At 44.7% G+C, this 13,430-nt stretch overlaps 1 protein-coding gene across 12 annotated transcripts in view; it reads left to right on the plus strand.

Annotated features, from left to right (window-relative positions):
• Nucleotides 1-13,430, plus strand: part of REV1 (REV1 DNA directed polymerase) — a 100,601-nt gene that overhangs the window by 80,509 nt on the left and 6,662 nt on the right. For all 12 annotated transcript variants that reach the window (XM_058667517.1, XM_058667516.1, XM_058667515.1 and 9 more), the window contains 4 exons: nucleotides 1,871-2,025; nucleotides 3,662-3,781; nucleotides 11,133-11,353; nucleotides 12,654-12,826. In XM_058667517.1, coding sequence (XP_058523500.1) covers nucleotides 1,871-2,025; nucleotides 3,662-3,781; nucleotides 11,133-11,353; nucleotides 12,654-12,826 — 669 coding nt within the window. The remainder of the gene's footprint in view (nucleotides 1-1,870; nucleotides 2,026-3,661; nucleotides 3,782-11,132; nucleotides 11,354-12,653; nucleotides 12,827-13,430) is intronic.

The raw sequence follows: 13,430 nt of genomic DNA on the forward strand, positions 1-13,430 counted from the left end.
TTTTGGCAGGCTGTGTATACTTGAAAGCAGGGGTCAGTGCAGTGTCTATGTGAGGGGATAAGTCTGTCACGACTTCTCAGCTCCCTGTGGACTGAGTGGGTGAGGCTTTGTGCCAGTCAAGCTTACCAAAACAGGCATCTGGTTAGGCCCAGGTTTGTCAGTCCCTACACTGATGTTCCAAGAAATACCTACTTGTCTGTCTCCTCATTTTCACCTTTCTTATGTTGGATTTTGAACATCAGTGTGCAGAGAAAGAAGTAGGGTTCAGTCCTTGACTTGGTGGGATCTTACTTTGGTATGGAAGGAAAGGGCTAAACAGATAAATGAAGTTATCTGGCATCAGTCTGTAGGACTGAGTACTAAATGATAAACCCATATGTCACGCTACTTTTTTAAAAATAAGATTATTTATTTGTCTATTTGGAACGGCAGATTTACAGAAAGAGAAGGAGAGACAGAAAGATCTCCCATCCTTGAGTTCACTCCCCAAATAGCCGCAATGGCTGGAGCTGAGCCTGTCTGAAGCCAGGAGCTTCCTCCAGGCCTCCTGCAGGTCTCCTGCATTGGCTCAAAGTCCCAAGGCCTTGGGCTGTCCCTCTGCTGCTTTCCAAGGCCATAAACAGGGAGCTGGATGGGATGCGGAGCAGTCAGGATACAGACTGGCACCCATAGGTACGCAGTGTTTGCAAGGTGTAGGATTAACCAATTGATGCCTCGCACCTGGCCCCCAGTCACAACTATTCCCAAGACCAGAAAACAGGCATATTCCTGTTGCCAAGTGGAGAAAGCTTTAAATCCCAGTCCAAGGTTGAGGCTAGTGGTAGGTGGGTTCCAAGAACTGGTGACTCGGGTGCAGAGCAGTATAGCTGGTGTTCTGAGTTTCAAGTCCCAGAGAGCGAACTGCCCACCTAGGCCTCAGATCCAGGAGGATTTAGTCTGGAGACATTTTCGATGGCCTATTTCTATTCTTAGAGGAAAAATTCAGTGTTCTACCATCCTTTCAAAATCCTACCTACGCTTCATACTCACCCTGCCTTGGTGCATCTGTCACTCTCAAGCAAAGTTCCTCACATTAGGGTATACCTTTTTGTTCTTAAAAATTGTACTTTTTATTTATTGTAGCCTAAATAACACATTCTCAGTATTTGAACAGAGCAGTTACTCTGATTTGTAACCCACTGTCAGATGAGAAAGGTCAGGCCTGGTTTTCTCAGCATATTCATTAGCAGGGGGATTATTGGAGACATTTTTTGGTTGAAGCCTCTCTGGTTGCCTCTCATTTCTCTTGCAGTCCTGTTTCCCGATTCCATAGCCCTCATGTAGATTAGCCTGGAGCTACGTAGCAGCTTACTGTCCTCACCTTCTCTGGGCGACTGAAGGAAGACAATAGAAAGAAAAGGGTTTCAGGGGATGCAGTTGGGATTTTCTTGGGCGTTTTGGACAGTTACTCTCTTGATCCTGCACGTCCTGGGACCTGTTGTAAATGATATTTAATTATATGTTTTTTGTTTTGTTTATGAGAACAGTAGTTAATTATTTGGTTTGTGTGGTTTCTCTGTTCATCAAGTATTTTTATAAGCCCTGGTTTAAAATGTTTTGGTTTAAAATGTTTTAACAACTCAGAGACCTCTTGTTTACAAAGAAAATAGAAAGGAATTCTCAGTGTGGAAAAACTGGAATGCTAACTCCTGTATTTTGGATAGTTATTGTGAAAAAAAGAAGACTGACTTTGAACTTAGTAGTTGGGTGACCGAATAATGGCAGTTCCAGCAGTTCATGTAAATTGCTGGACTTCGATACCCTGAAGACTTTGTTTGCAACCTTTGCGTCAGCAGATGGCCAGACTCCCTGCTCTGCTTTGTGTTGGTAGTTACACTCACCACATTGAGGCTGTCAGCTGTGATGAAGCACTGGTCGACATCACGGAGATCCTCGCAGAGACCAAACTGACTCCTGATGAATTTGCAAATGCTGTCCGAATGGAGATCAAGGAGCAGACGAAGTGTTCAGCCTCTGTCGGAATCGGTTAGTGTCCAGCTTGTCTTGGACTCTTTTTGTTCAGTACAATTGCTTTGGGATTCTTGATTGCCACTTGGTTCTGAATAGTGTTTTCATTAACTTATTACTATCTAGTGCCTTTTACCTCAAGTGTCTCTTAGTATTGCTTACTCGTAGGCAGTTCATAAGGTGAACAGTGTGGAGAAGCTAACAGAATGGTTGATACCTTTGTAATAAACCTGTTCACACATTTATTACTCATTCTGTAAAAAATGAATTAAGTGTTGTACTTTTTTTCCAGAAGTGAATCATGTTCTAATACAGTCTTCCTGTAAAGTACAAAATGGATAGATACAGGTAGTCACACATATATTAGATCAACTATTTAAATGGGAAGTGAAGATATATTGCATTACACGTCTCCTGAATAAAAGTAGGACTCCAGAGAAACATTTAAATGTACATTTATAATATAATGCAAGAGTTTCTACCTTTGCCTGTACCTGCCATGCCCCAATACACTTGTATCTGTTACTAAGGAAATATACTGCTGTGATAAGATGAGGGAAAAGGACAGGAGGGAAGGAAAGGACCCCTATACCTACAGAGCTGTACTATGGGAAGTCATTTTTAAAAATTTAAAAAGGGTGGCAGGCTACACGGTACTGTTTAGGAAGAGAGCTTTAGTACCAATTTTTAAAAATAATTTATTTTCAATGATTTTCACGTAGTGAAGGAGGATTCATGGTGGACTACCGACCGGGGTGAAAGGGTCAAGGAATGGGGGAGAGTGAGTGAGACAACTATTCCAACCTCCTCGTTTCTGCTTGTCCCTGGGACGTGGGGAAAGGAGGGATGGGGGGCGACTACCCAGTGTCATCCCAGGGTCCCCAACATGGAGCATGTTCCGAGGGTACTGCCTAAGTGATTTTGACGCTTCGCGATACTGTTGATTTTGTTGCTCCAAGACTGAGAAAAGCCTCTCAAGGTTCACTGGCTGACAGTTCATGTTAGAGTTTCCATTTGCCCAGATAATCGTCATCAAATCTTGACTAGGAGAGTTGTAATTTGTTCTGCCCTCCATGGTACTAGATGTCCTCTGCAGGCCTTATTGAACTGGCTGTTAGGGCCCCATGTGCATCTGGGCATGCCGTCCACTGCGCAGGCCTCGGCGACAGATGAGATCCAGTACCAGTCTTCTAACTTGGACATCGTCTGTTGTGCAGCCTTCTGGAGGGTGAACTACACCATGCCTGAGGAGTGTGAAAGTGCTGACCTACAGACGGGGCATCTTGGCGCACACCTGGCTTACCTGCTCTGTCATTCCTGTACTTTGTTTCTTCAGTGGCTCCTCTCTTTTAACCTTTGTTTTGTTGACTCTTGAGTGGTATCCTCTGGAACCTGCTCTGTCAAATCTGAGCATTCCTGTGTCACCTGTTCCTTTCTGCACCTCCACGATGTCAAAATCACAAGCAAGACAGAAAATTTGACATATTTAATACATTTGAGTGATCCTGTAGCTGGCCTGTGTCTGACTCCTGCTGCTAGCCCAGGTGGCCTTTAAACTTCGCTATCAGACTCAGTTTCTGTGTCCCGTTATGAGATTTGATATCTTTAATTGTAAATACGTCTTGAATGATCTCTTTCCCTTTTCATGTTGTAGGTTCTAACATTCTCCTTGCTAGAATGGCAACTAGAAAAGCAAAACCAGACGGACAGTACCACTTAAAACCAGAAGACGTGGATGATTTTATCAGAGGTCAGCTCGTTACTAATCTTCCAGGTAAATAGAAAATCTTTGGAAATTTTTTTTGTCTACTGTAGACATTCATAAGTGCCTTACATATGTCTGTAATATTATCTTTTCCCAGGCATGACTATTAAACATTTTTTGATCTGTTTCAATGTAGTGAAAAACAAAATTTGAATGTCTTCATTAAAAATCCTATTAATTATTTTCTCTGGACCATAATAGTACATTTCAGTTTTGATTGTAAAGGATGTTTTTCATGTAGCAAAATTAAAGGTTTTAAGAAATAATTTTAGGGGTCATTACTATGGCATAGCACGTTCAGCCACTGCCTGCAATGCTGGCATTCAATAAGGGTGCTGGATTGAGATCTGGCTGCTCCGGTTCTGATCTGGGTTGGTGCTACTGGCATGGGAAAGCAGCAGCAGAGGAGGGCACTGCAGCCACGTGGAGCCTGTCAGGTGCTCTGTAATCCTGATCTGGTCTTGGCCCAGTCTTAGTCATTGCAGCCATTTCGGGAGTGAGCCAGCACTGTCTTTCCTCTCTGTTTCTGCCTCTCTCTAACTCAGCCTTCAAAAGCTTTTTTTTAAGATTTTATTTATTTTTATTGGAAAGGCAGATTTATGGAGATAAGGAGAGACAGAGGGAAAGATATTCTGTCTGTTGATTCACTCCCCATATGTCCACAAGGGCCAGACCTGAGCTAATCCAAAGCCAGGAACTTGCTCTGGGTCTCCCGCATAGGTGCAGGGTCCCGAGGCTTGGGGCCGTACTCTGCTACTTTCCAAGGCCATAAGCCGGGAGCTGGATGGGAAGTGGAGCTGCCTGGACATGAACCAGTGCTGATATGGGGTCCTGGTGCATGAAGGTGAGAATGTAACCACTGAGCCATTTCGCCAAGCCCAGTTTACTAAGTTTAATGAGCAAATGATGAGCTGTATTAGAAGTAAAGCCTAAAGGTGAAGTGTTTCGTTTTTATAAACTTGAGATACTGTAGAAGAATTTCCACCTACACCTTTCTTGTCAAGACAGAGGTATTATTTATTATAAAACCACCTAGGTCAACCTCATGTAGCTTCTAGGTACTACTTTTTATGTAGATTTAGTGGTATTTGCAGATGCATAGTGTTAAGCCTAAAAAATTATGTGGAGTTCAAGTAGAAATTTCTTCTTTGGTCATGAAATAGTAAATGATTCAAATGACATTTTCTGGTCAACAAAGATTCCTGAGCCTTTAATAAGTATGTAACCTAAAAAAATTATGTTAAAATGATGAAAAGGATGTTCTTAATGGTCATCTTGAGGTTCAGTTTGAAGAGTAATTAGGATTATAGATTCTATTACTTTAGTACATACATAGTGAACCGTTTTTTGTTATTTTTGATGTTTACATTGTTTATCAGGGTGGGAAAGCTCGAGAATTAGGGGAGATTGGGGGTGAGACCTTTGTTTCCAAATTTTCTTTTTTTTCACTATATGGGAGAAGATGATAAGGGGAGAAGCCACACCCAGCTTCCCAACTGCCCCAGTACCTAGGAGATGGGACGGGATTTGCTCATGTGGATTGCATAGTTCTGAAATGCTGTTTATCTCACCAATCCAAGATGAGGAAATCCTTCCAGTCCATCTTATAGTCTCCATTTGCCCAAATATTATCTGTCAGTGCTTGACTGGGGTAGTTGACCGATTTGTTCTACCCTCCATCCTCTGCTGTGGTACTGGATAGCCTCTGTAGGCCCAGAGGGACTGCTGTGTCCTCCATATGCATCTGGATATGCCATCCACTGCTCCGTCTAAGCTACTGCACTCCATGGTAAAACCATGGAGCCTGCAATTCTCCCCACGGTTGGAGTACTGAGTTCAGTGGTTCAGTTGGGAGATCCCCAAAGAAATCTTGTCTGAAGTGATCCCAGATTCCCACTCTCGTGTGTGCTTGCCTGTATGGGGTCCAACTCTATCATCCACATGAGCCTATGCACACACTGGTAGTTGCAATTGCTGGGTTGGTTCTATCTCCAACCCTACCTCTTACATAAACCAATTGGTGCTGTGACCCAGCCCAGTCCTACTTACCACACACTCGGCCCTAATGTACACCAGTGGGAACTACAGCCTAGTTGAAGCAACCCACAATAACTTCGCTAGATCTACCCCCAAACCTGGCTCTTGTGCTTGCCACTACTGCCTCCTGTGCAGCAGACTGGTGCAGTCTATTCCACATCCCATTTAGTGCTCATACACATCAGTGGGCATTGAAGCCTAGCTCAAGCCAGCTGACCCCACTATTAGCCCACACTCAAGCCAGCAAGTTCCACCACCACCTGTCTAGCCAGGTCTGCCTTGAGCCCTGGTTCTCATGCTCACCCAGTGGGAGTTGCAGCCCATCAGAGAGGTGCCCACAGTTTCTCTACTGGTCCCACTCCTTGCCCTCCTTGCACTTTCCGGGTGGTTCTACAATCTTAACAGGACTTGCCCTCTTTCCCAGCACTTACCAACTGATGCTGTGGCAAAGTTCAACTCACCTGCCCTTACTCTGGCTCATGCCTGCACCAGTGCATACAGTTGGTTAGCCCAGCATGGCTCTTCCCCTAACCCAGTTCACTTGAAGGTCAACAGGTGTTGTAGCATTCCTGGCCTGGCCTTCCCCATTCAAGTTCTCATGCTTACTGGTGGGGGCCCCCGAAGCTCCCCCATGCAACCCTCAGTCTCACATGTGCAGGTGGGTACTGCAGCCCAGTCTGGTATGGCTAGCTTCACCGTGACATTGGCCCATGAGTGCCGTAGCCTGGCCCAGCCTGATCTGCCCTCAGTTCCAGCTCATGCTGGTGGGTGCTGCAGTCTAGCCCAGCTCAGCCAGCCCCCAATCCCGGCCCTCAGGTAAACTAGCTAGTGTTGTGTCCGACCTGGCCTGTGCTACACCCTGTCTTGGTTCTCAAATCCGCCAGTGGATGTTAATCAAGTGTCCCAGTCTGGGCTGCTCTCAGCGCATTCCCCTTCAGGGACTGCATCCTGTCAAAAGAGTTCCCCAAGTTCTTCTATCAGACCTACTTCCCAGTGACAAATCCCATACACATGTGGGTCCTTGGCCCAGGCTGACGTATTCTACCTCCTGTGCTAGCAGGAACAGTGGCCTTGCCCAATTGGCTTATACCCGTTCCGGCTTTTACTGTGGGGAGCTACAGCCCAGTCATACCGGATCCATGCCCAGACATAGTTCTTGGGTGGTTCAGCAGGTGCCAAGACCTAGCCCACCCTATCCCACAACTATCCTGGCTTTTATGAGCATCAATGGGTGCTGGAGTCTAGCCCAGTCTGGCAAACCCCCGTCCCAGACCCAGTCCACACCCATGCTGAGTGACACTGCAGCAGTGTATAGACCAGATCACCACCCCTATTCTGGCTTTCGCGCTCATCAGTGGGAACCACAACCCAGGTGGGGTGTCCCTTAGCTCCCCAACCAGTCCTATTTCCAGCCACAGATCTTGTGTGTGCCGGTGATTGCTCTCACCCTTCCTAGCCTTTGCCATAGGATGCTACAGCCACAGAATCATTTGTTCTGGTCTTAGCAAGGCAACTGCAAGCCAGACTTGAAATTCAATAAATTACAACACACTAATTTTGAGTTGAGAATTTTGTAGGATCCACACATGCTAACTGTCCAAATGACCCTTGGCAGATGAGTCCTCGCCCCAGATCTCTGGGTCCTGGGATGGAGTAATAGAAAGCTAGATCCAGAATGGTGTAACTAACTGGGACTGCAACTTGTACTCTGATGTGGGTTTCGGGTATCCAGTGCAGTGGTTGAACTTGGTATAGCACAGGACCTCATTTCCTCATTCGCTTACCCTCAGCTCCCAATCTGTTAAAGGAAACCAGTCAGGTTGGGTTGGTGCCTGCTCATATGGCCTTGTTTAAACTTAATTACCTCTTGAAGGACTCAGTGTCCATATATAATCACAGTGTGAAATTCTGGCAGTTAAACGTTAGATACACAAATTTAGCTAATACATAATTCAGAGCAAAATACCGTCTTTAAAGTGGGTCAGTTTCATGGTTTTCTTTCACAGAAATAGTTTTAACTTATGGACCTAGTAACCTTCCTATTCCCCTTCACTTGCTTCAAGGTTACTTGAGAAGAAAAAACATTTATATTAGAAAGTTTTAGAAGACTCCACAGAACAATGTTTATATTAAACTAACATGTAAGTCACTTAACTTTATTCTTCCATAATGAAAGAAGGGACTGTCCCTAGCAGCTGACAGAACAGCAAGGACTGTGTCTACATGTTCTTTGGAGCTTCAGCCTGTGTGTGATCTGTGCCTCCATCCTGTGATTTCTGTCTTTATTGCGTTTGCAGAAACACGACACAGATGTCTGTGGTCAGAAAGTCCAGTACTAGCCTCATGAGGAAGGTTGCTCAGCTTCCCACGCAGTGCACACACACAATATATCCATCCTGTGTGTTCTCAGCTGGCAAAGATGTTGCCCCAGGAAGCTGCTTGGTGTCTGGGTGCTGGGGTGGGACCACTACTGACCACTTGAAATCTAGACCAGTAGTTCTTCTGAGACACACCAGGTCCATCCCAGTTGCCCAACAGCTCCCAAAACTGATTTGCTTCTTGGCTTCTTTAAAGACTTGGTTCTAGCGAGCATGTTTTCTTTCCCAGGAATTCAGTTTGTGCCTTCTGCCTCCTTCACTTTCTCTTTTTTCCTGTACTTGCATCAGGCGTTCAGTTCAAAGGAGCAGCTCTCCAGGGTTCTGGTGCTGCTGCAGCCTCACTGGTTTTCACCGTCCCCCAAGGTCAGCCACACCCTGCCTTGCATTGCATCGGGTCAGCTTTCCATGGAGTGGAACAGTGATGCTAGTTGGCATTGTGTTTAAATAGATGGTGTTTAATAGAGTGCTGTTCTTTCATGCTGGTTAGTAAATAGTAGTTGTTTTCCTCTGTGTACTCCTAGCTTTGATCAGCATAGCCGCAAGAAGACACTCTGAAACTGAGACAGCCTCTGCCCGCCCAGCACATACATGCACACACCGTTAGTCCAAGGGCATGACCGCCTCTTGCTCATCTTTCAAGTCCACTGGCCTCCAGATCTATAAGGGACAAATCATGATCATATTGTGGGAGTGGGGAACGAAGTGTCATGGAAAATAATATGAGACGAAGTGTTCCAGAACAAACAGCTGTGCAGAGTGTCTACCTGCCTTGTCTGTAATTCATGCTCCTATTCCCTTGCATTTGCCCTCCCTGTATTGAGAAATACCTGACCATACTTGGAATTTCATTTTTAATAAGAATTATACTTTGCCTTAGTTACTTTGAAATACTTTCCCAGATTATATACCTTTTTAAAGCTTAGAGAGCAAATTGAGAAAAGCCAGTATCTCAGCTGAAAGAAGCAGAATTCATCCTTTTAATGGGATGGAAATTACCAGCCTGCCCCAGAGTAATCTTCTATTTTTTTTTTTTAAGGTTTATTTATTTTCATTGAAAAGGCACATTTATAGAGAAAGAGAGACAGAAAGACCTTCCGTATGCTGGTTCTCTGCCTGAGTAGCCGTAGTAGCTGGAACAGAGCCGATCTGAAGCCACAAACCTCTTTCAGGTCATCCAGTGGTCGCAGGATCCCAACACTTTACTACTTCTTAAGAAAGTTCTTTTTTTTTTTTAAGATATAATTGAAAGGTGGAGTTACAGAGAGGGAGAGATGTTCCATCCCCAGGTTCATGTCCCAGTGGCCGTAACAAGCATTCCTGGGCCAGACCAAAGCCAGGAGTCTGGAACTCTATCCAAAACTCTTCCCGCATGAGTACAGGCACCCAGGGACCTACGCCATCTTCCAGTGCCTGCTTAGCACATCAGCAGAGGGCTGAACTGGAAGTGAAGCTAGGATTGGAACTAGTGCTCACATGGTATGCTGATGTCCTGGGCAGCAGTGTAATCTGCTGAGCCGTAATTCTCCCCAAAATCATGTTCTTTAGATAAATTTAGTTATGTATACAGGGACACTTCAAAAACTTTGTGAAAGATTTGACTTGAAGGATAATATTTTGGAAAAAAAAATTGAAAATCTGTGCATTTTTTTTCATAATATATATATCTTCCATGAATTTTTTATAAAGGTTACTTGAAAAGCATTGAGAGAGAAAGGTATCTTTCATCTGCTGTTTCATTTCCCCTATTAACAGGGTTAGTCTAGGCTAAAACCAGGGGTTTGGAAGTCCAGGCACATCTTGTAGGCGGGTGGCCAGGACCCAGTCACTTGAGTGTTTTATGCTGCTGTCATTAGCTGCTTATACAGAGCTGGATCAGAAGTTAATATGGGATGACAATGTTAAAAAGGAAAGCTTAACCTGTTGCACTATAACTCTGATTCCCTTACATGAGCTTTTTAAAGGCCCTTTGTAATGTGTAGATTCAAAATTTTTTCACCTGAGCCACCTTCCTGGTGTCGTGGGTAAAGCACCTCATATAACACTGGCATCACATACGGACGCTGGTTCCAAGTCTGGCTGTTCAGCTCCCAGTTGATGCACCTTGGCGAAAGCATGGATGTTGGCTCAGATGTTTAGACCTCTGCTTCCCTGACAAGGGGATCTTGGAAGCAGCTCCTGCCTTCTGCTCGGCCCTGCCCCAGCCATTGTGTTCAGCTGAGGGGTGAGTATGAGTAGCGCCTGAAGATCACAGCTTCTCCCTCTGTAGCTCTGACTTTTCATATAATCTTTAAAAATATTTTTTACCAAAAAAAAAAGTCCAAAACAAGGTCTTTCAGAGCAGAGTAACTATCTGTTCATTATCTTTTTGAAGTGCCCTGTATTTGCCTCTCTGATTTATTTCTATATAGAGTCCAGACTAGGATAGTTCTGGAATCTACTACTGGGATAATTTTATACCAACAGTATTTCTTTCAGTCTTACAAGATACTTCAGTTTTTCCACTTAAGATTATAAAGATTGGGCCCGGCAGCGTGGCCCAGCGGCTAAAGTCCTCACCTTGAACGCCCCGGGATCCCATGTGGGTGCCGGTTCTAATCCCGGCAGCTCCACTTCCCATCCAGCTCCCTGCTTGTGGCTTGGGAAAACAGTTGAGGACGGCCCAATGCATTGGGACCCTGCACCCGCGTGGGAGACCCGGAAGAGGTTCCTGGTTCCCGGCTTTGGATCGACGCAGTACCAGCCGTTGTGGTCACGTGGGGTGTGAAACGTCAGATGGAAGATCTTCCTCTCTGTCTCTCCTCCTCCTCTGTATATCTGACTTTGTAATAAAAAATAAATAAATCTTTAAAAAAAAGATTATAAAGATTATTTCAAAGCAATTATTTCAAACTTGATTACTTTTAGTAATTCTGCAAAACTAGAACTGTGTCTATTCCTTTTCATAGGAGTTGGACGATCAATGGAATCTAAGTTGGCATCTTTGGGAATTAAAACTTGTGGAGATTTGCAATATATGACCATGGCCAAACTCCAAAAAGAATTTGGTCCCAAAACTGGTCAGATGCTGTATAGGTTCTGCCGTGGTTTGGATGACAGACCAGTTCGAACTGAAAAGGAAAGAAAATCTGTTTCTGCTGAGATCAACTATGGAATACGGTTTACACAGGTACTGCTCACATGACAGATTGTGCTTTACTCTTAGTCCTGTTTCCATGTAAACCATGACACTGCCATATTTGAAATGAAATGTAGAAAAACAACAGGAAAAAAAAGGAACATTAAAAAAATAAATTAGAGGGCCTGGCGGCTAAAGTCTCCGGCCTTGAATGCACAGGGATCCCATGTGGGCACCAGTTCTAATCCCGGCAGCTCCACTTCCCATCCAGCGCCCTGCTTGTGGTCTGGGAAAGCAGTTGAGAACGGCCCAAAGATTTGGGACCCTGCACCCGCTTGGGAGACCCGGAAAGAAGTTCCTGGTTCCCGGCTTCGGATCAGTGCAGCACCAGCCGTTGGCGCTCACTTGGGAAGTGAATCATTGGACGGAAGATCTTCCCCTCTGTCTCTCCTCCTCTGTATATCTGACTTTGTAATAAAAAAATAAATAAATCTTAAAAAATAAATAAGTAAATAAATAAATTAGAAAAAAGAACAGCAACAGGAAAATGAACTTAGCAGTCATGCCTTATTGGGAAGATGAATGTACTTTTGTATAGTTAGAGTACATTCACTTAATTGAGGTGCCAGCGTTATTGCCACTGAGGTTCTGGCATCTTACATGGGAGTCGATGTATGTCCCAGCTGTTGCACTTCCAATCCAGCTCCCTGCTAATGGCCTCGAATAGCAGTGGAAGATGGTGCCAGGACTTGGGCACCGACCCAGAAAATAACTTTAGCCGAAGTTTTCTATGGTCTGGTTGCGCCCTGACAGTGGCAGCCATTTGGATGATGAACCAGTGGATGGAAATTCTGTCCATGTATAACTCTGCTTTCCAGTTTGTGCATGTAAAGTCTGAAAAACAGCATCAAGCAGAGTAGGAAGGATTTCGCATTCCCTCACCCAAATGGCCTCAGGATCCAAGTCTGGACCAGGCTGAAGCCAGTAGCCATGAACTCCATCTCGGTCTCATACATGGTTAGCAGGGCACAATCACTTGGACCTATAACCACTGCCTTCCCAGACACATTAGCAGGAAGCTGGAATGTAGGTGGTACGGCGTTGCCTTGAGTCCGGGGCTCAAGTCGAGGCCTTGCCTTGAGTGGGTATACATGATGTTGGATGGCCGGGGCAAGAGGCGTGTTATCCTGCTGTACAGCAGAGCTGGCACTCAGAATGACCATTTGCCATGAATGGATGGTTAGCAGGGTAGTAAATAGCATTCTTCTTTGATACATTCAAAGTGAAAATAATTACTAAGATACACAGGCAAATAACATGGAAGTTTTTCCGTATTTGTTTGAAAATACAGGCCAAAGAGGCAGAAGCTTTTCTTATGAGTCTATCAGAAGAAATTCAAAGACGACTTGAAGCTGCCGGCGTGAAGGGTAAACGTCTGACTCTGAAAGTCATGGTGCGAAAGCCGGGAGCCCCTGTAGAGACTGCAAAATTCGGAGGCCATGGGATTTGTGATACCATTTTCAGGTAAGCACAGAAGCAATACTGATAGTATTTTGGTGTGGCTTATTGGAATTAACAGAAAACAAAACTAAAGAGTGAATAAAGAGCTGTCTTACGTGACGTTCTGTGGGTCAGGCCTGTGGAATCAGGTTAATGGGCTCGCGTGGCCCTTTCGGGAGTGGGGTTTGGGGCTGCTTCTGATTTCCTCGTAGCAGCCTTTCCTTGGGGCCTCCAGGCTGTTCCTGGCAGCGTGTGAGCAGAACAGCACAGGTGCTGGGGGGTGTGGACCTGGCAGCTTCCCCTGAGGTGTCCGTGTAATCCTTCCAGAAACGATGTAAGGTCTCCACTTCATTACACAGGCATGAATTCTCTCTGCGAGGAGGAGTAATTGGTTTCTGAATAGTGGGAAAAAGCTCAGAGGCTGTTTTATTTTTTAATGTGAGGGCCATATATCGAACTTATTATAATATTTGTGACATATAAAAATACTTGGCTTTGCATGCTTTTATATTGCGCGATACATTGCATTTTGTTTGTCAAACTAAAGTTAAATACTGTTGACTCTCAAGCCATGTGTCCAGTTTAAAGATTAGTTCATGTATGTGATTGTCTTAGGCAACTGTCAGAA

Source organism: Ochotona princeps, chromosome 8, assembly GCF_030435755.1.
Source record: "Ochotona princeps isolate mOchPri1 chromosome 8, mOchPri1.hap1, whole genome shotgun sequence".
In the NCBI taxonomy this organism is placed as follows: Eukaryota; Metazoa; Chordata; class Mammalia; order Lagomorpha; family Ochotonidae; genus Ochotona; species Ochotona princeps.